Here is a 27,673-nt window from a genome sequence, read left to right on the forward strand (position 1 = left end):
CTAACGCGTGGACTGCCGGTTGTATATGCCTACATCGACGACATCCTCGTCGCAAGTTCCAATCCACATGGTCATGAGCGTCACCTCCGAAACGTTCTTTAACGCCATCAACAATTGGCCTGATAGTCAACCTCCTGAAATGTGTTTGGGTATTCCGAGCTCGAGTTCATGGGTCCCCACATCGCGGCGCTAGAATTTAATCTGTTGCGCTCCCACGCATAGGCTGCGCAAGTCTTCCCAGCACCCACTACGTACGTCAGCTGCATGAGTTTCTGGGCCAAGTGAATTTCTCCCAACGCTTTATTCCGCACATCGCTGAGCTTCTGCACCTATTGACAGACATTCTTCGCTCAACCAAGGGGCTCCTCATTCGCAATTTCGTGGTCTCCCGAACCTCAAGCTGTTTCAGGACTGCTAAACAAGCCGTCGCCGATTTGGTGCTTCTATTCCACCCGAGAACTAAGGTGCCTACTCGCATCATGGCGGATGCTTCCGGTTAGGACATCGACGCTGTGCTCCAGCAGCAAATTGACTTCCAGTGCTGCCGAGTGGAATTCTTCTCTCGGAAGCTATTGCCTGCTACATTGGCTTCAGTGTTTCTGGCACGCTTTATGAGGCACGCCTTATTAGAGGAGTGCAGATTATTTTTGACCACCTGGGGTTTTTTAACGTGCGCCTCAATTTAAGTACGCTGTTGTTTTTGCATTTCGTCCCCATAGAAATGCGGCCGCCGCGGACGGAATTCGATGCTGCGACCTTGCCCTTAGCAAGGCACCACCAATGCCACTATGAGACCAAGGCGGGTGATTGGGTGAATTTGTGCCCAAAAAAGCAAGTGACGCGGAAAACGCAACGAGAGTGGCGATCACAGTCGGCGATCATCAAAATATTATCTGCGGGTCAAGCGCTTCGACTTTTACAACATATCTCGTCGAAAATTCCGGTGAAATTGCTGGTGCCCGTGTGGTTTCCAGATACTGCTACACAGTGTCGCGCATGCAATCAGATTATACAAGTTTCTTGGAAAGATTGACTGACTGTCCGTTCATTATCACCGAAGGAACGGCGCTTCAAGACGGCACACAAGGGAAGCGCCACACACACACTGCGCTATGTGTAGTTCTCTTGCGTCCCGTCCTGAACCATTGGTCTTTGATTAAAGGTTCGGCGTGGACAGACATAACAGATAGAATCAACACTAACATTAGCCTAAGTTCCGTATCATGCAGACGCGTTTTGCGCTGACCCATCACCTTGTGTTGTTAGCAAGTGAAATGCAGTCCTCAAGAAAATTCGCGTGTCAAGTCCTCAAGTTCACGTGTCAATATTTTACGCCCTACAGCAGGGCTTCAAGCCACTACAAAGCTGTGTCAGATATACCCTTTCATCACACTATTTCTTGGCGCTGATTGGCCATGTCTGGCTCTTGTGCCATAAAGCCCGATTCATCATCATCATCCCGCGGCTATGTAACCTCAAGTCAAGCGCAGTGATTGAGACATATCAGTGCCACACTGTCCTCACCTCCCGGTGAGTCTAGGTTTACTCACATCGGAGGCCGTGAGCCCAGTGCCCTCAAGGCGCCGGTGAGTTGTAATGTGCGACATCAAGTCAGCACGAAGGTGTTGTTGAACTGATGTAAATTGACTAAATAGCGCTTGTTTTGTTTTTATGATTTTGCTGGAGAGTTACCGGCCAGTAATGTATTACAACGAAGCTCTATACCCCTAACGTCCATGGAAATTTTCGTGCCTTTGTGGTAAGCAAAAAACTGCCCGTACGTCGGCCGATGCCGCATATCGTGCAATGCCGGGCCGACACGCGGCGGAAGGGAAGCAGGCCTTAAGCACTCCCCATACGTGTGCCGATCCCGAAGATAGTTCAATGCCAGGCCGATCAGTGGTGGGGGGAAGCAGGCGTTAAGGACTCCACATACGTGGGCCGATCCCGAAGTTACTGCAATGCCGTGCCTGCCCACGGCGGAGGTGTATGTCGCCATTAAGGGGCCCACATACACAGCTTCGCTGCTCATCCTTCTTCACAGAGCAGCAGGGCACTGACATTTCTTTATTTGTATATAACTAGTTGCTCGCACGTGTTTTTATGTTTAGTTTTTATAGTTTATGTTTAAAAATGTCAGTTTTCAATGAGCATCGTGTTTATATTATGCCACTGTCTGTCTCCCGTCGGCCGGATTCCTTAGTATGCATCCAACAAATTTCATCTACCACCCAACTCCCTCGAAAGGTCTATTTGCAGCACCATTGATGAAGTTAACATAGGCAATGCCATCTGTACAGTAGCGTTCTTCTTGACGGTGAACACGGGAGTGCGTGGCTTTCCGTACAGCTAGCGCAGTTTAGCGGCGGCACCGAGCAATGCTAATGCGCAGTGCGTCTGGCGTGTGAGAATTATACCTTCACGCGCATTGTTACTCAAGCACGCGCGTGTCGTCTGCTACACGCGCACCACCACTAGGGAGCCGTATGCTTCAAGAGCGCGGTAACAATGCTGAACTTGAAATTACATTCCACACTACGTATCAATAAACTTGAAAATATCTTAACTTTTGCCGACGTTCCTAAGTTCATTGTTGGTCTGTAGGTAAGCTTTTGCGACACATGCGTATTATACTTGTGGGCGTCACTACCCCTGTGTTCGAGGAAGGTATACGTTCACATTAGCCCATTCATCAGAGCAGCTGCTTAACCTCAGCATGGCCCGTGTTCCTGAAGACGAGAGGTGGAAAATAGTAAAACGTTCGCTGAAGAGTTATTCTCTGCGCTCCATCGGCGCATTGGTGCAAAAGGCGCTGAGGACTCTCAATATTATCATCCAGAAACGTAGAGGCTTACGAAAAGGGTTCTACTGAAATTGAGCACGACGCAACGAGCTATGGAAAGAAAAATAGTGGTTATAACTTTAACGGACAGGAAAAGAGCAGATTGGGTGAGGAAACAAACGCGAGATATCATCCAAGTAATCAGGAAGGAAGGCCGTATTTCTGATGCCCCACATATTCGTCGGGCAAGGGCAACCACAGGTGAAGAAGACGCGCTTATTGTAGCTGAAGAATTCGAGAATCCCTTCCAATCCGCGAGAGAAGTAAGGGAGCTGCTCGAACGCTTCCGTTGTTACAATACGGCGACTCCTGAGGAGGGATGGATTGCAATGTTATGTGGCTGCGCAAAAGCCCGTTCTCGCCGCTTCGAACAAGGTGTCACGACTGCAATTTGCCGAAGCTCACGCGTTGTCGACTTGCGATGACTTGTGCCGAGCAATCTCGGATGAGTCCACTTTTTCAACATGTCAAAACCAATGCGTCTGGCTGTGGCGCGCAAGAGGGACACGTTAAGAAACTTTTCTTAACAGGCTATTTTCTGTAAAGAATCGAATTTATTATAATTTCCCTGCAGTTTCGAGGCAGCCAATTTGCAGGGAGTTACGGCGAGCGGACGCAGCTGCGTGAACGTGTGGGGCGTGGTGTCAAGACGTGGTCTCGTGCTTCCACACTGAATCGAGGGCACTCTTACTTCGTAGCGCTACTGCAGCGAAATCTTGGACAACGTGCTCCTTCCGGAGGGAAGTGACGCTTTCCCAGATGACCTGGCGCCGGTGCGCACTTCGAAGATTGTGAAAGAGCACCTAAAAACTCGTAGGCTTCATGTGCTCTCCTGGCTGGCCGAGGACGCTGACATGAACATTTGCCACAATGTATGGAGCCACATAAAAGCAGCCATGGTGCGACACCCTACTTATTCGGCAACTGCGGACGAGTTGTGGGTAGCTATTTGCTAAGAGTTGGAGCATCTTAGAGCTAGCAACTTTGTGCCTGCCCCGTACTCTTCCCTACCGTCTAGAAAGGCAGTAGAATATTAAAGAAAATGAAACGGCTATTAATTCTTGTGTACAGGTGTTAGTTTGCGAAGTATTTCAATATTTTGTGAAAAATGCACAAAATGAAAGTTCACACGTTTGCATTTCTTAGCTTGTTTTCTGCATTGTGTGACAGAAGACCCCAGGAGAAAAGGAAAACTACGTAACGATTTCCAGGTAATTAGCGTGACGCTAAGAATGAAGAACACATCATTTGAACTGGAAACATATCAATTTTGCTTACAGTGATAATTTGGTCACAACCGAGGAAACAAGAAACAGCTAGCAGAAGACAAGCGAGTGCTCCGAAGACATGATGCGCGCGAAGGGAAGCTGCTCTCGCCACGCATGCGCGCAGATATTGTGAGGTGCCGCTTAACTGCCGTGGTCGTTTTGAAAGCCCGCGCTCCCATGTTCACGCTCAAAAAGACTGCGACTGCACGTCCAGGACATCAGGGACTTTCACCCACTTGCTCACACCTCGCACTTCTCCGTGTATCGTTCGTTCTTCGCTGCCATCGACAACGGCTCTGAAGTGATGGTTGACGATATCATCGGTGAAGATCCAGCGGTATCAGCCTCGAATGCATCCAAACAAAGAACGTTTATTCAGCTATATGTTGCGCCTCTAAGGAGGTGCCGCGGCTGACTAATAGGCGTACATGGCACCCAAACACGACTTGCATGGCATAATTCCCGTCGTGTAATGAAAGCAAGCCTTTGGTAGAAATTCAACAGACTTGTATGAAGCGGGTTCCGTATTGTAGCCGTGGTTGTCTCGTATGACGTTTACATCACGTCAGAGCAAGTGTCTGCCCTCGACTTAGCATTGAAAGTTCGGTGCCTGGAACGCGAGCAGTTGAGCAGTATGCCGGCATAGCTTCACCATCCCAAATTTCGTATTTGCTCTCTTTATTCACACAAGGCTGGGTTGTGCTGATGGCTTCTGCCACAGCAACGAACAGTTCCAGAGACGTTGCACTGGTGAGGTACAAATTATTTTCATCCATCGTGGCTAATTACTGAGCACCCAAAGCCCGATACGTGCACGCCTTTTTTTTTGTGTTCGACCACCACTAATCTAACCATTGACGTCGTGCTCGGAAGCAGTACGCTATTCATACTTGGACATGACCCAGCCTCTTATTGGTACCGCAACAACAGTGAACAGACATTTTCTTTATTATACTGATTTTAAGAAAAGCATTGCGCAGATGGAACAATCTTAAACAATGAAAAAGATTGCTTAAAGAGGCAGACATTACTTGCACATACAGTTAGATTGCACAATCATCTACTTAAAAATTCACCAATCAAGTGCTGATTAATTATTTTACGGCATATTACCATTGCCAATTGTAGCCGGTGACTTCGCAATGTAAATCAACTTGGAAAAATTATTGTGCATGGTACCAGTTTTATGATATATGTGCCACAAGACGTGCACAAAGATGTACAATTATTCCACCTAATTCTTCAGCAGGACGCCTTTATACACTAACTCTCTAAATAACTGGAACACCAATGTATTCGCGCACTTTGTGACGTATCTCGGGACTAGTGAAATACTAAGAATTCGCGCAAAGTTGATCAATACGCTTTGTACATTCACCGGTTACATTTAGTAAATTCCAATACGTGTCGGCAAGTGATACGGCGAAAACTAATACACTAAAATAACTGATGAAGTCAAATAAGCACTTCGATTTTTCTCGTGCATGTAAACTTTTCCTCCCCTATTAATCCAGCCGAGAAACAAGGATTCTTCAATTTCCCTCAGTAATCTTTAGAAAGCCTTCGTAATCTGAAAGGGACGCCTGGTATTACACAGAAACGCTCAGCGACATTGTGAAATGAGGACTGCAAGAGAGCGTTTCAATATTCTAACAAGCAACTTGGAATGTTGAGGATCTTGAGAATATGTGGCGTACAATCTGGTGGGATTTTTTTCACGCCCATTTTTGCAGAGTCCTTTTTTCAATAGCCATTCAGTAGTTATACGAGGTGACATGCTTGAAATATTTTGTAACGCGCAAAAACAAGGGCAGCAAATGCCTACTCTCACCAACAGCAAAAAAGCACAAGAACAAGCACTCTTCATTCACATATTATCATGGGTTCATGAGAGTGGGCTGTTGGGCTAGGCGGTACATGGTTATACCAGGAGAATTCCAGCAAACTTGAAAGTAGAAACATTGAGAAGCAGATACAGACCTTCCTGTCGCATTGTCTACGTTTGCTTCACGATTTTTATACTTTCAAGTTTGCTGGCATTCTCCTAGTATGACGATGGGATACTGAACATTTATTTATTACGTTCAACACCGTGAAAGAAATGTTTGCTCCACGTTTCAACATATATATTATGATGTGCTTGCTCGGCATATATCCCAAGACAAAAGCTGTATTGGAAAGTTTTTCCACTAATTGTTTGCAGTGTGCTTCAGGGCCAATTTCGATGCGGTTCTTGAAAGAAGACAGATAAGAAAGTAATGACCTAGATAACGGCAATGCTGCAAATATTCGTGTTTACGTCTTCTTGTTGCGCCGGATCCAAAGAAGACAGTTACGCTCGCTATCTCCACATTGAAGCAAAGTGAACTGACTCATCCGTCTGACCCCCGGAAGCGCCTCATTAGTAGGGTTTAGCAGTTTTATTAGACACATCTCTCCCTGCACTTGCTGACCATAACATCAGCACACTTCTATAACTCTTGGGTTATCGACAGGCCTTCAAGTCGGACGACTTGGATGTGCGTTGCTTGCAGAGGAAGCTTTTCCGACAGACGTTGTTGCATGGCTTCGCTGTGGGCTCCTGTTTACCGTAGAACCTAGGTAGAAAAGAAATGAATTAGGGCATTTACATCAAATGTGCTAGATGCGTGTTCTCAGATTTCTTTTTTAGCTAGTGAGGCTAGAATAAGAGCGTGAAACAAACCACACGCCTTCGCTAAATTATTGATGTCAGTTACGGGTGAATCCCCAAGACGTGTCACTGGTTGTCACCACGGCGCATGTGTCACCACGGCGCATGTGCGAGCATACCACGGCGCATGGTGGTTATGCGTTGCTGATAATCTTTTGCAGAAAATGAGAATGGCAACATTGCTGCCATCCATAACAAGCCGTTTTCAAAGGAAGCGCTCATTTATTTATGTATACCATAAAATTCTGAACAAGCGCCCCTCCCCCCCCCCCCCCCCCAGCACGGCGAAATCACTGGAAAAGTAGTGGGGAGGGGAAGCTATTCTGGAACGGCGCCAAAATTCAAGATGGCGGCGACAATATCCCGCGAGAAAAAAAAAGTGCAGTGCACATGAATTTAAAATTTTGTTTGCATCTAGAAACATGAAGTTTATTGAGCGAAAGATTCATGATTGCTATGTCAACCACTTTCAGAACCATCGAAAGACTCCGACTCAGTCGCAAAAATAAGTTCACAGCATTCCGCTTGAAGCCCACCCCGGTCTTCTGGTGCCACGGCTCCAACAACTGCGAGTCCGCCATGCGGGTCACCGTCCTCCGAGCCATCGAGTGCGTTAGTAATGCTGCATCCCTTGAAGGAGCGTACCACAGTCTCCTCGGGTACAGCAGCCCACGCCTCGGCAACAAAATCTAGAGCATGCTGGCGAGATGGCTTCATCAGGTTTCCTTTGGGCGTCCTCTCTTCTTCGCGCATATATTCTCACAAACGCCGTAGGGTGGACTTGAAAGGCTTGTTCCAGTTCACGTCAGCCGGCTGCAGGATGCTCGTGCACCCCGCAGGTGGCACTTAGAATTCTTGGCAGCTTGCATTTTATGAATGGGCGCCAGTACCAGTAAACGCCACACGTCATCGACATTTCGGCCCCAAATTCTTGACAGCCACTCCTGCATCTTTTCCGATGTCATCCAGCCATTTTTGTGGCGGTGAGACAAATATTCGCTACAAGTGAAAGAAAAAAGAAGTCAGCGTTTAGATAGAATGAACTTAGCGACATCATGTGATTCCTCACCCCATTGAAAAAGAAAGAAAAAACATTCTCACTTGGTATGCGAAGGCTCGCGAAGACCCTGGCTGGTATTTTCCGGGTTTTTCCTTTAAAATAACGAATGCCAGGAGCTTGTGGCCGGTGGCACGTGCGGCTAGGCAAACCGTGAAACCTTGTCGGGCACACCCAGCGTTTGCGAACCGTATGGTGCTTTCGTCTACCATGTTGTTTGTCCTCTTGGCTGGGTTGTCTATTCGGACCATCGTCTGGTCCATATTGGCGATGTTGTACAACGTGTAGTCGCTGTGCCGTCGCAAGGAGTTTGCGGCAGACCGAAAGGTACTTGCTGCCTCCAAAAACTCTTCCGGCGTCGTCTGGCTCTCGTTCGTAGAACGGCGCAATGACACGCGGAATTGCTGCTTCCATCGATTCATATAATGGCTGGAAGCTACAAAGTTTCCCAACTGCATGTTGTTGACTACCCTGGCAGCCTCTTCAGAGAAAAGCCGGTTGCTAAGACATGTCCTGCCGTTCTTTCCTACTCGAAGAACTCGAAGAGCGCATCGTCTGCGCATTCACTGAAAACTGGGGTGCCGTTACTCAGCTTTCTTTGAAGTGTGGCTCTCCCATAGTTTTGCTGAAGCAACTTCTGGAAATTACTGTCCCCTTCCTGTATCCGTTTGTAGTCGAGCTCGAAATGTCGAGATGTTTGCTGCACGTTTCTTCCGTTTTCTCGAAGCCATTGTACGACCTCAACTTTCTTCGCCACTGTGTACGAATTCATCAGCATAGCGAAATTCACAATGTCAAAACAAGACGAAAAACGGTGCGTGCGAACGAGCATGCTAATGGCTTGAAAGCAAGGATTGGATTGGATTAGCTTCTTGGACTTGATGGGGCAGACCATTGTTGTTCAGGCGCGGCGCGTGATAAGGGCGCGGGAGGGGCGAGGGGGCACTTTCCCGGAACGGCGCGGAAATATGAAATTAACAGTAAAGTTAGGGGGGGGGGAGGGGGGGATTGCACGGGTGCGGTCGCTTGTTCGGGATTTAACGATATACAGGGTGCTTTCTTAACCATAATAGAACGTTTAAAAGTCGCACCTAAGCACATAGCACAAATAGGTTCGGCGTGTAAGATTACTTGATGAGGCGGACCTTACACTGGAAAGCAAAATGCATAATTGACTGATTACTAAAATGTGGCTAAATTTTTTTAAGAATTTAGCGCGGACACTGCAATATACGAATTGAAGACAGCGATTTCACAATGCAGATCAGCATAGAAAAAACTTTAAAAGGAAGACCAGTTTTGAGATAAGCGCTGTCAAAGTTTCGGCAACAATGCATTGCTTTACTTTTAAACAAAGCGCTTTGAATGCACTGAAGCTCAAAAATTTCTGGGAGAGCAATGCAATTCTTCGTCAAATTTGTGAGATGCCCATAATTTGTTCCAAGTACATAGGACTTTCCAAGAGGCCGGCTACAATTTGACAACTGCGATGTGTACACTAAAATATTTAGTTTGGAAGTTAATCAGCAAAATTTTGACAACTAGTTACGTCTATTTTGAATTCTCATGCAAATAATTTCTGCCTATGAGAGTGATAAAGCCAAAGCAGTAAATTTTTCTACATGCCATAAGTGAATATTTTTTTAGGTTTTAGCGAACAAAAAACATTCCGTATTCCAAAAATAATATCCACGTTTCGCACAATCGCATGAATAATACTCGTAATAACATTGCACACATAATCATTTATCATTAGACAAAAAGTTGGGAAGGTGTTACACTTTTGCATTACGAGAATGCAAAAGCTTGCTCCACATTTTGGTAGTATACATAAAGTTCTACACTCGCGGTTACATTGCTTCATAGGATATTGATTATGCATTAAGGTATGCAATCAGGGCTAGACTTCTTACAAGACCTAAGGAGCCGCACAGGGAAGTGCACGTGTGGTACTACTAAAGCTGAGACCCCACGTACGCTTGCGGACGCGCGCTAGCTCGTGTCCGCGCGCCTAGCGCCTGCCGCGCCTCGCGAGTAATGGTGGTTTGCATCCACAAAGACGCGCGACAGCGCGCGCTCACTGGGCTCACTCACGGACGCCTCGGCAGGCGCCGCTTCGTACTTTGTTACTGACAGCGTTTCAAGATGCTTCGATATTTATAAACGTAATTGTTGTATTTTTATATCTGTTAGATCAGTGCAAATAGGAAAGAAGAACCACATTCTTGCACGATATAAATCTGCTTCACTGAGATTTGAACGCTCAGTGCCAGGCGCGCCGAAGCGAAGCAACCCAAGCGCGCGATAACATAGAGGAGCTGCTCCCCGAGATCACGCCGCGTTTCGACGCGTAAGAGCCATGCCCCACCGTGTGCGCATGCGTGGGCGCGTGAACGCGAGCTTGCGCGCGTCCGCAAGCGTACGTGTGGTCTGGGCGTAAGGCGCAGCGACACGCGCTCCTTCCGAATTGGCGCACTTGCACGGCCGCCCTCGCGAGCCTGAAGAGCGTGCACGCGCCTCCATCGCTCGCCGCAGACAACCGCCGCCGCTCCGACTGTGACGTCAATGCGCAAAGCGCGCGCCCCCGCTTTTCGGGGCAACAACGCCTGGCACAAAGCAACAACTGAGCAGAAAATTCGGCAGGCACATAACACTGCTTACGTGTGCGAGTGCGAAAGCATTATACCGTTCGTAGACGTCGGCACGTCATCAACGTGCTCATTTTATAGACTCATGTCGTGGCGCGACCTGCTCGGCATCGTCACGTGCGCTGCCCAATGACGCACGCACTAGTCAATGAGATGGCTCCCACGTGACGTTTGCAACCATGAATATACTAGGCACACATTTAGTAAGTCAGAACCGTGGAGTAGCCGTGGCCTCAGGGAAGGACGCCGGCGGCCCGGGTTCGCATTTGTGAATAGCCTTATTCAATTAGTACACCGAATAAAATAGAATTCGCTATTCGAAAGCTTGAACATTCGCAAACCCCTACAAAAACCCACTTAATCAGCAATATCAATTAATACTCATCTGTTCTCCCATGTGCAACTTAAGAATGCTGACCATATATTCGAAAGGGTTCGATGTGAAAATCACATCTTGAAGGAAAACAGGGGCTCGCATGAATTGGTGCTTGCTTTTCTCCTGCAAGCACAGGCATGTCCTACCCGTGGTCATACGCCCTTGGCCAGGAATGAATGCGTTTTCACGTTTTACAGTGTTTTGGTGCCCACTCAGGTCACAAGCCAGCCACCTCTGCCTCCGTAGTAACGTTGAGTCCACCGATGTAAAATTGGTACACGTACTACTGGGAATTGCTTCCTCTGATCCCTGGGCTGTGTGTCACTATGCTAGTGCTGCGACGCAATATATCAACAGTGGTTTCCGCCAGCAAATTAAAACATGCCAGGTGGCTAGTTGTTTTACTTTATGGGCTATTGGTCCGTTTGGCGCAACCTAGACGTACAGACAAAAAAAAACGGTTAGAAAGGCGCCTATAAAAGCAACCATCAATGGCTTAATGAAACCGACCTCATATCAAACGTACGTACGTAATCTCACACAATATTCGGCTTTGCAACAACGCCGTGAAAAATGAAGACGGGCATAACGGATATAAACTTTTCAGACGCAAATTCTCCCTGTTCTAAGGCTAGCTTGAGCACGCCTTTCGATGCACAGCATCATATGAGATGAACGTTTTTAACATAAAGCAAAACGATATGAAATTTCAGAGCAACTATGCGGAGTAGATAGATGGATGAATGAAAATGTTTCTAGAGGTCCCTCGGTTCACACGATTAGCGCTAAGCGGGCCGCTCCCACGTCGCGACAGAGAGGCCATGCCCCTCCGCCGCGTCGTGGGCCCGATGGACAGCCGAAAGCTCTGATTCAAGGTCCAAGCTGCGTAGAGCTCGGTCCCACTCTTCCTTGGTGGTCCCGACTCCCGGCACCAGGGGGCAACCCCACAGCATGTGAGCAAGGCTAGCTATATCCTTACAAAAGCGACACGCAGTGTCAGGGTGCGTGTACGAAAAGATTTTGTGCATGAAGGCCGGGCATGAGTAAGTGCCCGGCGTTACACTAACAATGTGACGCCGGGCTTCAAACCATTAACCTTTGCTTAATCACGCTTTACCTTCAGTGGAAAAGGTCCTGCGAAAGTGAAGATTGATCATGCGGTAACCCACAAGGTGTGGTAAACTCGTACGAACCTGCCAAACAGGTTGATCTAAACGCTTAAAGCATTTATCATCATCATCAGCAGCAGCAGCAGCTGGTTTAATGCCCACTGCAGGACGATGACCTCTTCCTGTAATCTCCAATTACCCTGGTCCTGCGCCAACCCACTTCCACCAGCTCCCGCGAATTTCCTCATTTCATCGTCCCACCTAGTCTTTTGTCGTCCTCGATTGCGTTTCCCTTCTCTTGGTACCCATTCTGTAACCGTAGTGGTACAGCGGTTATCTAACCGACGCATTACATGACCTGCCCAGCTCCATTCTTTTCTATTAATAATTAGAATACCGGCCATACCCGTTTGCTCGTGGACCCGAACTACTCTCTTTCTGTCCCTTAACGTTATGGCTAGCAATATTCGTTCCATCGCTCTTTGCGTGGTCCCCAACTTGTTCTCAAGCTTCCTTGTCAGCCTCCAAGTCTCCGCCCCATACGTCAGCACTTGTAAAATGCACTGATAGTACACTTTTCTTTTCAATTATAATGGTAAGCTTCCAGTCAGGAGCTGACAATGTCTGCCGTATGCGATCCAACCCATTTTTATTCTTCTGTGAATTTCCTTCTCATGATCAGGGTTTCCTGTGCTTAACCCATTAGGGACCGGTTTCTTTATTTTTTTTGCTATCTTGAAATAAAAGTCATATCTTAACTTACATTTATACTAATAATTCACATGCAAGAAATTATTACTCTTGCCTAATTAGTTTTTGAAATATAGCCCGTGACCATATGGTCACACTGGGCCCTTACGCTACAGCAAAGTATGCGAAGTTAAAAACATTTATTTCAAGCCATGAAACATCACAAAAAACATATATAGCGAATAGTCGAGCACTTATTTAGTGTGATATGGTTTAAATCTTGGAATATACATGCTGACGTCATACTTTGTGCATTGTGTGTGCACCGCGCTGTTGCAATTATCTCATGCACACCTCCACGTCTTGCCATTAGGTATTGGTGCAACAAAGCGGGCCACTTGGTCACACCGCGTACCAGTCAGGACATCACCAGTCTTTGGTATTCTGCGTTTACCAGGTCCTCTATGCGTATTGTCCCATCGCATCAGGTAGCTTTGTGCAATTTGCCTACGGAATTCCACCTGCGTGACGTTGAACCCTGTGCTACGAATCAGCGCCCAAGCGTTGCTGATAGATACATCACAGAGTGAAATGAAAATCGGCCACCACCACTTTTTGCCACGGATTGCGATCCTATAGGCGCCTGCATTTGCATCCATCTGGTCCATACCTCCTATAAATCTTGTACTTAGCAACAGTGTTTGGATGAGCCACCTTGATTCGCTTCTTCTCAACATACGAGTACTTGTCCTATCGAGTACGGCGTTGTCAAAAAGATCGAACAAATCAACAGGTGAAAAGTCCCTTTAAGCAGCAAAGTTTGGGTCGGCAAATATGCCAAGGCTTGTCTGGAGATCACCTTTCTTCCACTTAGAAGCAGTGGATGATAGCAGTGGATGGCCGCATCAACTACAGAAGAAACCTCTGATATTCTGTCACCTTGCTCGCAGGGGTCGTTATTGTCCGAGTCGCATCCACCAATGCGGCGTCCATCAGAGAAAACAGTTTCAGCGCCGGCTAATAGCTACCACCTGCTTAGAATGTCAATGAGCCCACCTGAGTCTTCATCGGCCGAGTTTTCACTCGAATAGCCTCTGGCGGCTCGATATAAATCACTGACACGTCGTCATGTTCCTCTACGACTGCTTTGCTATTTCTTCCAAGATCAACCTTTTCAGACAATATAATAAGGAATCATCACTGCCAGAACGCGCCAACAGCCGTGCAAGAGATGAGAATGCAGTTAAAAAATGAATAAATAGTTAGGTAGCCTAAAGGCCCAGCGTGACCATATGGCAACGCGCAAGATAACACGCTCGTTCATGGATAAATAAAACATTAATCCTTCACAAATGCTCATCGAAGGTCACCTAATCAAAGAAAAATACGGAGGTAAGGATATCTGACTATTGCTTAAAGAAGTAGTGAAAAAAAGAAACACGCTTACCCCTTGGAGCAATGCATGGCAACGCTACTCCCAGAGCAACACTTATTCCCTCCTTTGCGAGGGGCTCCCACAAAACGACTCACAGCTGCTGCCACTTGGTATCCATAAAGGGAACTCTAATCTGTCAAACGGCACGTCAAAGACGATTTTGGTGCCGTTTTGTTAATCGTAATTTATTGAAATCCACTGTGCATACTACCGTGACCATATGGTCACGCTGGTCTTTAATGGGTTAATTAATTGACCTAGGTAAACGTACTCCTTAACAGACTCTAGAGGCCGACTAGCGATCATGTTTCTTGGCCTAGCTATTTAACATTATCTTTTTCTTCTGCATATTAATATTCAACCCCACTCCTACACTCTCCCTGTTAAGGTCCTCAATCATGTGCTGTAAGTCGTCCGCATTATTGCTGAATAGAACAGTGTCATGGGCAAAGCGAAGGTTGCTTAGATTTTCGCCGTCGATCTTTACTCCTAAACCTTCCTATTTTATTAGCTTGAATACTTCCATGCACGCAGTGAATAGCATTGGAGACATTGTGTCTCCCTGTCTGACCCCTTCCTTTATAAGTATCTTTGTGCTTTTCTTGTGTAGACTTAAGGTAGCTGTAGAACCTCTGTAGATATTTTTCAAGGTATTTACGTAAGCATTCTGTACAACTTGATTACGTAATGCCGCTATGACTGTACGTATCTCCACTGAATCAAATGCATTTTCGTAATCCATGAGAGTTATGTAGAGAGGCTTATTATATTCGACGGATTTCTCGATAAGCTAACTGATGGCATGGATGTGAAAAATTGCAGAGTATCCCATCCTGAAGCCAGCCTGTTCCCTTGGTTGACTAAAGTCCAGTGTTTCCCTTATTCTATTGGAGATTTTTTGGCAAATATTTTATATAATACTGGGAGTAAGCTAATGGGCCTATAATTTTTCAATATTTTACCGTCTCCTGTTTTGTAGATTATCATAATGTTTGCATTTCTCCAATTTGCTTGGACCTTTGCAGTCGATAGACACTTCGTATAAAGAGCCATCAGTTTTCCTATCATTATGTCTCTCCCGTCTTTGATTAAATCAACTGTTATTCCATCTCCTTACACTCTTGCTCGCTTCATGTCGTGCAAGGCCCTTCTGACCTCATTTCTAGTTATAGGAGGAGTTTCTGTACCCTGTTCATTATCATTCCTAATCGAGTTCTCCTGAGTCGTCTGGGTACTGTACAGGTCAGTATAGAATTATTGCGCTTCATTTATTATACCTTCGAGATTGCTGATAATATTACCCTCCTTTTCTTTCAGTGCGTACATCTTGGTTTGTCCTATGCCAAGCTCATTTCTGGCTGATTTGAGGCTGCGTCCATTTTTTACGGCTTCTTCAGTCTTTCTCGTGTTATTGTTTTGAATATCACTTATTTTTGCCTTGTTGATCAGTTTTGACAGTTCCCCGAATTCTATCTTATCTGCGGAGTCGGTCACTTTCATTCTTTGTCGTTTCTTTATTAGGTCGTTTGTTACTTAGGAGAGCTTGCCTACTGGTTGCCTTGGTGCCTGGCCTCCCACTTCAGTTGCGGCGTCTGAAGCCAAACTGGTTATGGTTTCATTCTATGTCATCATCATCTCTCTGTTCTAAGGCGGCATATTTGTTTGCATGTACCAGCCTGCATATTTCTGCTTTTGCCCTTACTGCCTCTAGGATGACCTCTTTCTTCTTGACCAATTTTGCACTTTCTCTCTTCAAATTGAGGGGAATCCTAGCCCTCACTAACCTATCATAACTGCACTTTACCCTACCTATCATTTCTACATCCTGCACTATACTGTGATCAGCACAAAATATGAAGTCAATTTCATTTCTTGTTTCACCATTAGGGTTTTTCCAAGTCCATTTTCTGATCCTGCGCTTCTTGAATAAGGTGTTAAGTATTGGCAGCTTATTCTTTTCTGCGAATTGTACCAGCATCTCTCCTCTATCGTTCCTAGAATTGACGCCGTAGTTGCGAATCGCTTGTTCACCACCTGATTTTCCCCCACTTTTACATAGAAGACGCCCATTACTACAGTATACTGAGCTTGCCATTTTCTCATCGCTAATTCAACATCTTCATCAAACTGATCTACTTCCTCATTATCGTGACTGGATGTTGGAGCGTATACTTGTACTACCTTTAATCCATACCTCATATTAAGTTTGCTTACGATTACAGCTGCCCTCTCATTAATGCTGTAGAATTCGGGAATGTTGCTCGCTATGTCCTGATGGATAATGATTCTACCCCGTATTGACGCGACAGCGTTATGGAGCTCGTGTCGCAGAAAAGCCGGTGTCGTCGGCGTTGGTGTCGGCGTCGGCATCAGCGGCGTGGGCCGTGAGCGATAAATCACAGAAGGCACTTCATAAATAAAAACGTCTTGCAAGATGGGCTGGTGGGAATCGAACCAGGGTCTGCGGAATGTGAGACGGAGACTCTACCACTCAGCCACGAGTTTTTTTTTTCTTTATTGCCTTTTCACAAACGCAAACAAAAAGATCAAATACACGACATGTACATATTCTAAAAACACCAGCCACAGCTCGGCCAGTGTAAGGTGTTTAAAAAAGCTTCACAGAAGCCAATTGGTCTAGTACAGGAAGCCATTGCGGGGGTTCACATAGTGTTCTGAACAAGTCACGTGTGTATATAATGCTCTCAACAAAATAGTGTCTTGCTGAGTGAGCCTGTATATGACAATGCCTGTGCATGCAAAGCAGCATTAGCATATCTCTCGGCGCTTCCCCTGTTTCTGCACGTGGAAGAAACCGGATTCCAGAAGGGCTTATCGGCAATTCTTTTTTAAGTGTTTTTTGTAGGATGTCCCACAGAAATACGGCGTCATGGCAGTCAATAAAAATATGCTCAATTGATTCTGGCTTATTGCAGATCAAGCAGTTTACCGACCAAGGTACAAAAAGACCTTTGCTTTGTAACCATGGCTTTACAGGGAGAGTGTCGGTATGTAATTGAAAAAAGAACGTTTTAGCAGAGGGTCTCACTGGCATTTTTTTTTAACGCACTTTAGCACATCGCGCTCAGGACCTAGCCTGTAGGCAGCTCGGTAAACCGGTAATGGTAAAAATAAATCGAGAATATCAGAATACAAACGCTTTTTCGTGACATCACACAAGTATTCATATAAGAACCTTGCCTTGAGCAGGCGTACAGAAGTAACCACTTCACGCAAATAAGGACTGAGCGGTCCAGCTCCGAAAGAAACAGATGACACGACAAAGTCAGATAGATAATCCTGCAATCGTGCTTGGATCACAGTTCTCAAAAACACATCAGGTTGGTCCCGCACAAAGAAGAATCTGCTTACCAGCTGCTTGAAAAACAGGTGTGAGAGCCCTAGCCCACCATTTTTCACCTTGTGAAACAAATTGCACCGGCTTGTGCGCTCCCATTGCGATCCCCAAATAAAGGTCGCAAACACTCGGTGGATTTTTTGAACCGAAGTTCTTGCCATGGCCATCACTTGCAACACGTAGAACACTTTTGCAATTAAAAACATGTTACAAACGGAAGCTCTTGCGAGCATTGAAAAGTTATGGCCACCCCATTTATTGGTAGCATTTTCGACGCGTTTATTTTTCTCAGACCAATATTCATCAGCATTGAGGTAGTTATTTAGCGGCACACCGAGGTACTTTCCGGGGGAGACGGTCCAATTCACATTACAGTACACCTCGGGTGTGCTCTGCCAGTTGCCATGCCAAAATCCAAGGCATTTCGACCAACTGATCACGCTACCAGTTGCTGTGCAGAACACCTTAGCAACACTGACAACTTCCTGCACGCTTCTAGCATCAGTGCAAAACACGGCTATGCCGTGCGCGTACGCTAAGACCTTAACTTCACTGCTGAAAAAAGTGAAGCCTCGAATACATGGTGTTGCAAACAAACGTAAACAAAACGGCTCCAAGTATATCGCAAAAAGTAGAGGGGACAACGCCCATCCTTGTTTCACACTTGACCGCACAGGAATTGACATAGTTAATTCTTTGTTGATCACTAATTTGGCTGTGCAATCATGATACACCATTTTAACACCTTCAGTAATTACAGATCCAACATTTACGTGCTCCAGCAATAAAAACAGAACTTCATGTACAACTTTGTGGGACGCTAATCTGAAATGTAAATCTTGTAAATGTAATCTAATCTTGTAAACCTAGCTGAATTATAGCTACGCGGTCATGCATTCCGTCACAACATCCCAGAATACTTCTTGCTATGTGTATGTTTCTAAAAATTGTTCTACCTTTAATGCCACAGGTTTGATGCTGGCCAACGAGGGACTTAAGAATGTTTTCGAGCCTTCTAGCTAACACTTTCATGTATATTTTATAATCTGTATTGGTCAAACTAATGTGACGGTAGGACTCAACTGAAAGTGATTTTGCAGGATCGTCAGTTTTGGGGATCATTACTACGTGCGCTGTCCTGAACGAGAGAGGCGCTTGCTTTTTTTCATAGCATTCAGCGATCACTCGGTGTAGAGCCACTGCCATTTCTGCCTTAAAAAATTTGTATACGGCTGCACCCAGTCCATCTGGCCCAGGTGACTTGCCATTACCCAAGTCATCGATTGCCGCTTCAATTTCGGCAACTTTAATTTCAGATTCCAGTGATTCTCTAACCGTGTCCTCTAATCTTGGCATAAGGGTTAGAAAGTGGGCTTTGAAGTATTCGGGGTCATAAATTCTTCCTCCAAGAAGTTCGGTATAAAATTCAACAAATGCACGTTTTATCTATTCGCTTTCTCGTGTTTTTGTTGTAATATCGAATTTCATTTATCTCCTTATTTGCAGCATGCTTCTTTTCTTCACTTAGCACACGCTTAGTGGGCGTTTTGCCTAGCCACAACTTTTCAGTGCACGCCCTTATCATTGCGCCGCGGTACTTATCTTCGTCGATCAACTCGAGTTTCGCTTTCATCTCTCGTTTTTCTTTTTTAAACACTCCAGGCACTTCATGTTCTACCCCTAACATGTACACCAGTTCACTGTGTAACTGTTTCTCTTGTTTCCTTTCCTTGTGACGCAATACGCATGCTCTATCGATGGCAGCAATTTTAATGTCGCATTTAAACTGCTCCCACACTGATATGGAACAGTTGGTTTCCGTATGCAGGGCATTTGAAAGGTACTCCTTGGCTCTCGTGACAAACAATTCATCTTGCAGCAGTTTTTCATTGAACTTCCACAGGAACCATTCAAACTTGACACTCTTTCGTTTTTCGCCAATCGTAGTCGAGACCAAACTATGATCGCTAAAACTGAGATATTGTGTTTCATAAGAGGAACACAGTGGCACAAACTTCGCCGGTACGTATATTCTATCAAGCCTCGCATGGGAATCACCTTGGAAGTGCGTATACCGTGCTTGGCCATCTCGCGTCATTGCATAACCAATGTCCTCAAGCTCTCTCTCAATTACTATCGCGTTCAACAGCTCAGCGCTTCTATCGCGTACTTTGAGGCTCGTCGTTTTATCTTCAGCTGTACAGACGCAGTTGAAATCCCCAAGAAACACATGTCGTTCTGTTTTCAAAAATGCTTCAGCATAGTTAAAACAAATTTCGCGTTCATGAATTTTGTTCGGTGCGTAGATGCACACAGCGCGCCACAGTAGACTAGCAAAAATAAAATCACATGCGACAAGTCTCCCACTTTCGCAGGTGGACACTTTTTCTACAACCGATATGCTATTGCGAAAAAAAATCGCAAGGCGTCACTCCAAGCCTGCAAAATTATTTGTAGGACCAAGCACAGACATAAGGCTTAGAAGCAAAAGATTCGTATACAAACAGAATTTCTTATTTGTACTACAAAGCTTTCTTAAACATGACTAGCCCAAACTCATTTGCAAACTTACTCGCACCGCTGTCTTAGCAGATACCTTTAGCATTTGTTTATGTGAGGCTGTCTTTCCTTTAAATATGCAAGAAGCGAAAGTGACCGTGCTTTATCAAAAAAGTTGAAAGTTAACCGAAATCATTTCGCCAGCTATGGACAAGTGTCTAGCTCGCCTGTGCTCTCAAACGCCTTCGAGAAAGTTCTGCATACTCGATTTTCAACTTTCATATGCAGATGTATATTACTTACACGTTATCAGTTTGGTTTCCAGTAGGTGTGTGCGAATATTCGAAATTTCGAATACGAATCGAATATTTTCCTTATTCGAAGCGTATTCGATTCGAGAAATGCACATTCGGAAATTCCCGAATATTCGAAGATGGCCCAATAACGGTAGAAACGGCGAATATTCTGACAGGCGGAATAATTGAACAAGTAACGAATGATATGCTTGCTCCGCGTTCTCCTCAGAACATGTTTATTCACTGAGAACTTCGCATGACCGGCTCATTATTAGTATGCTCTGATTCAGTCTATCTGCATGACGCCCGTGAGATACGATCAGTTTCAGTTTATTTTTACCAACCTTTATTCTATGGCTCTTTCATAACCATATATGATGTCCTTTAGGGCTCTGTAACTATATGCGATGAAATATGTACCCCCAAAGCGTTACCTGGACAATCTTTAGATGTTTGGAAATTAAAAAGAAATAAATATGTCCGAGGAGAACGTTGCATCGCCATCGACGACTCCCGCCTTGTGTTCCCGCTTTTCTCATGTAATCGCGGCTCTCTGCTACCTGCTGCGCTGCTTCTCAAGACAAACGCAAAACACGCTAACTTCGCCACTGCGCTATTTGCAACTATCTCAGTGCTGATACAGCCCTCGATCAGGTGTGTTCTCTAAGAATGGCATCAACTGCAGGTGACGAGCCACCGAGCAAGCAAGAAAAGAAAACCGGAAGAAGTCTCCTTTGGCGGCACTACACAAAGCTCTCGCCGTCGACAGCTCGGTGCAAGTCGTGCGAACATACTCTTGAAATACCAGCGGGAATGACCACTACTATTCAAACTCAGATGAAGCAGCACCCTTTTGCAAATCCTCCATTGAAGAATCAACCGACACTGGATGACATACTTCAGCAGAGACAGCAGTCATTGTCTCAGAAGAAAGAAAACGCACTTCACCAGAATGTGGCAGCCATTCATTTCTTCACCATTTCTGCCACATCAGTTCAAAGCACTGGTCGAAGCAGCTGTAGAGTCGTGCTACAGTCAGCCACCTCGAACAAAATTGTCGCGTGTGCTCGTCCCGCGCATGTACAACGACACAACAGCAAAGGTACGACACGAGCTGCTAAAAGTACTTGAACATGGAACAAGCACTCTCGCTATTACGAGCGATATCTGGACGTCGCGTGCCAACGAGGGGTTTGTAAGCCTCACGTATCATTTTCCTGCGGTGAAGTTCGACATGAAAAGGTTGACTTTGAACACGCGACACATGCCGGAGAGCCACATGGCTGTGAACATAGCTGCGTCATTGGAGCAGCTATGCACCGACTGGGAGATACCAATCGACTGCGTGAAGTACATCTTGACGAACAGCGGCCGCAATATTCAAGCGGCCGCAATATCCGAGCGGCTGCCAGGAGACTGCCTTAGCTCCAGCGAGCCTGCTTTGCGCACACTCTGCACCTAGTGATCAGCAATGAAATGTCGTGTACTCCGACAATCAACACACTCTGCAAGAAGGCTAAAGCGATTGTAGGGAACTGCAAGCATAGCCCTAGTGCACACAAAAGACTGATCGATCTGCAGACGTAGCTGAACAAAGACGTGCTCTATGTTGTGTAGGATGTTGACACAAGATGAAACAGTCAGTACCTCATCCTCTCAGGGCTCCTTGAAATCTAAGAGTCTACCAGACTTGAACTCACCTTTTCGGACACGAGCTTAGATACCTTTAACTCTGCAAAGTGAAGAGATGCAGTGGAGTTTTTGGAGGCATCGAAGACCTTATTTGACGCAACTGTGATCTTAAGTGCTGGAAAGTACCCCTCATTGTGCTGTCAAATTCCAATTATTTTTGGAATGCTGCATTGCCTCGAAGATTGCAAAGGCAACTCAGCGTTTGCTAACAATCTCGCAAAATCTGTCAAGACTCGTTTCGCTGAGTGAGAATTTGACGAAGTGGTCAACCTGTTTCTTGATCCAAGCTTTATGTTCATCAGGCGTCTGGTTAGATTATCTGGCATTGCAACAAGGGAGCTCCGCGGAGCTCGCGTAGAACCCAGTGAGGACACTGCCATGCCAGCGTCGTGTCCTGGTATCCACTGTATGGAAAGCTTTTGACGGTCTAGTGATGAACAAGGAGAACGCACATTTGGTATCTGCCTCTCAGAGGGAAGTTACACACTATACTCGAAAGGGGCAAGGATTCTTGTGAGTGGTGGCAGTCCATTGGCCGCTTCACGTACTCGCCCACAAGTACTTCGCCATCGCTGCCACCTCAGTTCCAAGTGAAAGTCTTTTCTACCGTTTGAATTGTTGTCACAGTGCATACAGCACGTTTACTTTCTGAACATGTTGAGCAGTTAGTTTTCCTTCATGATAATCACAAAAAAGTGCATTACTTGACTGAGAGCATTACCTGTCATTACCTGTGCGCATTATCTGTAATGAGTGTCTTTTTAACCTGCAGCAGCGTTGTAAAATGCAATATTTTTAACAAGCGTTATAAAGCTATTGTTATCACATTTTGCAACTTTTTAATACTACGTACGTACATATTCGATATTCGATTCGATATTCGAAGACAGTTTTTTGCCTTATTCGTATTCGATTCGTATTCGAAAATTTCAATATTCGCACACCCCTAGTTTCCAGAAAAGTAAATAAGCTGAACTGGCGCTGCTGGAGCAAAAATCGTATCAATGGCAATTTTTCCTAGGCATTTGATTTAGTTAATTATAAAATATATGTAACGATGAAGAGTAGCCTGCCGGCGCCACAGCAACCACGAACTCATACCGGTAACGATGGTGCTGTGGCGCCGGCAGACCACTATTCTTCTCCACAATCATATACACCTGACGCGTCGAATAGTACTCCGCTATCTGAAGCTGCTCGTCATGCCGAGGAATGCCGCCAGCTTGCCCGCTCTTTTGCCACCGAGGACCAGTGGCAGAAGCAAGCCCGTCAACCCGCCGGCCTTTCTGCACCAACTTTTTCTCCTGGCTGTCTCGTATTGCTTCGCATACCCGCTACCTCACCCGGCCTCTCCGCAAAACTTGTCGCAAAATACCTAGGGCCCTGTCGCGTACTGGAGCAAACGTCCTCCGTCATTTACTTCGTAGAGCCCCTCGCGCCATCGATGGGCCTACGCCATCGCGGCCGCGAACTTGTCCACGTCTCTCGCATTAAGCCGTACTATGACCTGGACAACTGCTACTACTACGACCTGAGGGCTTCGCCTTAAGCCGCCAGGATGGAGCCTTTTTCTGTGGAGGGCGATTGTAACGAAGAAGAGTAGCCTGCCTGCACCACAGCACCATTGCTACCGGTATGAGCTCATGGTTGCTGTTCTTGGCCGAACGCTTGTGACTGTTACCCTTTCGCCTGCGCCCCCTTGCCAATGAATCTCTTAGCATATACTTAAAGAAATTCAATTGCTATGGCTTAAGTGGACAGGGCTTATCACTTATTGGCTATTATTTATCCAACAGACATGAGGTCGTACAGATAAGCAACTCTTATTCCGGCGTGAGATTTGTGCTGTGCGGAATGCCCCAGTGCAGTACCTCAGGCCCGTTATTCTTAAGCATCTACCCTAATGACGTTATAAGTATAAACTGCGACGCCAAATACATTCTCGGGAGACGTGAGGCGTTTCTTGTCCCACATGTTTTATTTATGGTCACTCGAACGTAGACAACCATGGGACCCTTCGATCTTGCCCAGATGTTCTATCCCGCTCTCTCACTGGAACGCACGGATCTGCGGAGGCGGCACTCTGTCGTCAACGTCCAAACGCGGGCAGCTTGCGATAGCCCCCCCCCCCCCCTGTCTGTAGCGAGAGCCAGGATGGGAACGAGCGATGTCTACAGACCCTCTCACTGCTTACAAACATAGGCCATGGACGGTTTTCGGTTTTGCTCTTTGACGTAGCCCGCTAAATATAGCGGGCAAGAAAGGCACTGGCTGCGATATTTACTAGCAAGAGTGCGTTAAAATCTAAGCGCGCAGGTTTTGAACACATTTTCTCTGTACATAAGAATTTTACAAGTGAATCTTGCCCTAAGTTCCACAAAAAGTTTTGTATTTGTCCTGGGGTGTAATGCGCATGTATTCTATTTGAAAACATGCGCATTACACCTCAAGGTAAATACAAAACTTACTTAAAAACTGGCTTTGTGTTCCGGCGCAGTAGACTGATAAGGCCCGTGACCGGAAGTTTCCTGCGGGCGCTCTCTCGCTGCAGTTATCGCGCGAGTGAAACCGTCTATAGTCCGTTTCATACATAGAAGTCAATGCTGGAGGCTAGAGATACTTCTCGCAGTGGCTTCGTTCGCTTTTGGTTATAGTTCAATGTTTTTTGACCGCAATTGTGTGCAACTGTTTTTATAGAGGCTCAGTATTGAATGAAACAAGTTTTAATCCTTAGAAACAAACACTGTGGTATGCCACTGCTAATGATTTGTTTCAGATCATTGTTGTTTTCGTTTTTTTTGTGTGTTTTTTTGGGGGGGAGGGTATTTGCAACCCGTAGCGGAGAGCTTCGCATGCCTGCTCGCGCGAGCAAATGCGGATGGCGTGTGGCGAAGCTTGGACTGAACGCGCCGTGTGATAACTTTTCTTGGCCGAACTTCTTGTGTAGCTTCTACAGCTTTGACTGCTATGCATAGGACGGAGTATAAGAGCCATCGGTAGGTCCCGCAGTGGTGAAGTGGATGCACCTGGCGTTCGTATATCCCTTGTTGTCCACGATGATGGGGTCGGTGCCGATAAACGCCGGCGATGGAGACGTCCTCGCGTTCATTCAGCAGCAAGACAATGTGTTTGGGGCAGTGCTTGATGACCTTCAAGGATCCATCGTATGGCGGTTGTAGTGGTGGCCGGACTGCGCCGTGTCCCCGAAGGCGTGTGCGCAATCATGGAGAGCGCGACTGATGAAGGATGGCCATGTATGTTGGCGGGATTGAATAGGATACACGTCTCTCATGGCAACCTTGCGGCGACTGGCACAGTCGGCAGCGTCGAGCGTTGGTACCAGAGAAGGCTCGAAAAACTCTACAAAACCTTAAGGCGGTGCCGAAAACGCACTCAGCTGACGAGCGAAACGCGTCAGTCTCCATCGCGCTGCAAAGAACAAGGACACATGGGAGACGCTCCGTCCAGAATGTTCATGACGCACTGAGCGAGGCTTTAAGCTGATGGTGGAGCCACAGCCATGCCGTTGGAGATAGGGTGATAGGCCGTTGTCTTGATGTGGCTGACACCAAGCAATCGGGATAAGTTATAAAAAAGCGCGGAGTCAAATTGACCACCTCGATCTGTTGTGACAGTCGAGGGAATTCCGTATGGGCTAATGCACACGGCGATCAAGCCAGGTGCGATGGATTCTCCCGTGATACCATTGAGTGGTAGGGCCTCGGGCCATCGCGTGAAGCGATCTATGGATGTCAATGCATATCGGCTGTTCTTGCATGTGGGAAAAGGGTCGAGTAAGTCAAGGTGCCCATGCCTGAAACAGGAACCAGGAGGCGTGAAGGTACCGAGCGGACGCACTGCGTAGCGTTCAACTTCGGTTTGCTTGCACTTGAGACAAGTGCGCGTCAAGCGGCGGACGTCAGTGTTCATGCTTGGCCACAGGTATCGCGTAGTGACCAGGGGTTGAGTAGCACAGATACCAGGGTGCGACAAGGAATGCAAAAGACGTCAAAGACGCAGAGGCGAAATGAAGGTGGAACATAGGGCGAGGGCAACCCGTACAAATGTCGGAAATCAAAGGTATAGCGCAGCTTGGTAGTTGCACTTCTTCGAATTCGATGGAGTTACCTTTTAGTCGTAGGACCTGAAGTTCCTTGTCCTGTCGCTGTGCTGCGGCCATGGCTGCGAAATTTACTGGTGGGCCGGTCATCGATGATTCCACTGATTTTTATCCGGGATAGTGCGTCAGCAACGTGGTTGTCTTTACCACTTATATGTCGGATGTTGCTCGTGAATTCCAAAATATAGGCAAGCTGGCGGATATCGCGTGGAGTGCGAGCCTAGTTGGTAGTGGTCGAAGGTAGTGGCAGGTGAGAATGAAGAATTCCCGACCTTCGAAGAAGTGACGGAAATGTTTCACGGTTAAGTTGGCCACCCGCATTTCGTCACTGAAAGTGCTGCATCTACGCCCGGCCTGCGATAGTTTTCGTGAGAACGCAAGTGATTGCTACAATCCATTGATGCAGTACTGCTCCGACGGGGACGTCCGAGGCGTCCGCCTTGACTGACGTAGGGGTTCGGGCTTTGTATGCGCGAGGAATGTCGAATTAGTGAAGGCTTCCTTGATGGAGGTGAAAGCTGTTTCGGCATTGTCTGTCCAGGCATTGTCTTCCCTTTGGTTTCGTGTGACCGAACAGGAGTTTGTTGAGTAGCTGCAACATGGCAGCGTACTGAGGAATGAACCACCGGTAATAGTTGGCAAGTTCAAGGAATTCACGCAGTTTTCTCGTAGCCGATGGTCGTGGAAATTGCATTTTGGCTTCCATATGAGCTACAGGAGGAAAGATCATGTGGCAATCCACGCGATGACCAAGGAAGTCTAATGCAGAAACACCAAATTCGCTCTTCAGTCCGTTTTTGACTAGTCAATGTTTTCGGAGTCGTGCAAGAACCTGATGTAGCTGGAACTCATTATCTACTTCTGACGTGCTGAAGACGAAAATATCGTCGATGTATGCGAAACAGCAGGCCAAACCACGAAGGACTTGGTCAACAAACCGCTAAAACGTTTGTGCAGCGTTTCTTAGGCTTACTGGCATATGTGTAGGTATTCAAACATGCCAAATGGTCTTATTATCAGTCTTCAGTACGTCGGTAGGCTGGACAGGTATTTGATGGTATGGCTTCACTAAATTTATTTTGATAAATACGATGCAACTATGCAGCAACGCGGTAAAGTCCTGGACGTGTGGTATGGTATAGCGGTCCGGTACCGTCACTTTGTTAAGAGCGCGGTAGTCATTGCATAGCCTCTAATCCCCTAACGGCTAGGGCCCCATGTGTAGCGGTGATGACCATGGACCTAATTCTTGCTGCGTAATCATGTAGCCGGCAGGAGTGAGGCAATGAGGACGTGCAAAAACTTGCGCTCCTACAGTCACAATATCATGGGTGATATTCTGACGTATTGCTTCTTCCAGAGAAGGAGCTCGGAACAGATAAGAAAATTCTTCGAAAGCATCGACCACGGTGGGGAGACTTTGGCGTAAGCTTGCACCAGATGCAAGGGTGGTAAACGTGATGTCAGCCATTGAACCGTTAGGTGCGTTTCGGACTCCAGGAAACGGTTGTGTCGGATGTATACCACAAGTTTGAAATGCGAAAGAAAATTCGCACATATATTGGGCACAGGTACATCGGTGATTAAATGA

At 46.4% G+C, this 27,673-nt stretch overlaps 1 protein-coding gene and 1 pseudogene across 1 annotated transcript in view; both read right to left on the reverse strand.

Moving 5' to 3' along the window:
• Positions 1-5,040: 5,040 nt before the first annotated feature.
• LOC139059861 (sphingomyelin phosphodiesterase-like) overlaps positions 5,041-27,673 on the reverse strand; it is a 118,288-nt gene continuing 95,655 nt past the window's right edge. Inside the window, exon 13 of the mRNA XM_070538333.1 lies at positions 5,041-6,707. Within this exon, the coding sequence (XP_070394434.1) occupies positions 6,596-6,707 (112 nt within the window). The 3' untranslated portion in view covers positions 5,041-6,595. The remainder of the gene's footprint in view (positions 6,708-27,673) is intronic.
• On the reverse strand, positions 7,801-8,637 carry LOC139060409 (uncharacterized; annotated as a pseudogene).

The sequence above is a fragment of the Dermacentor albipictus genome, chromosome 5 (assembly GCF_038994185.2).
Source record: "Dermacentor albipictus isolate Rhodes 1998 colony chromosome 5, USDA_Dalb.pri_finalv2, whole genome shotgun sequence".
NCBI lineage: Eukaryota > Metazoa > Arthropoda > Arachnida > Ixodida > Ixodidae > Dermacentor > Dermacentor albipictus.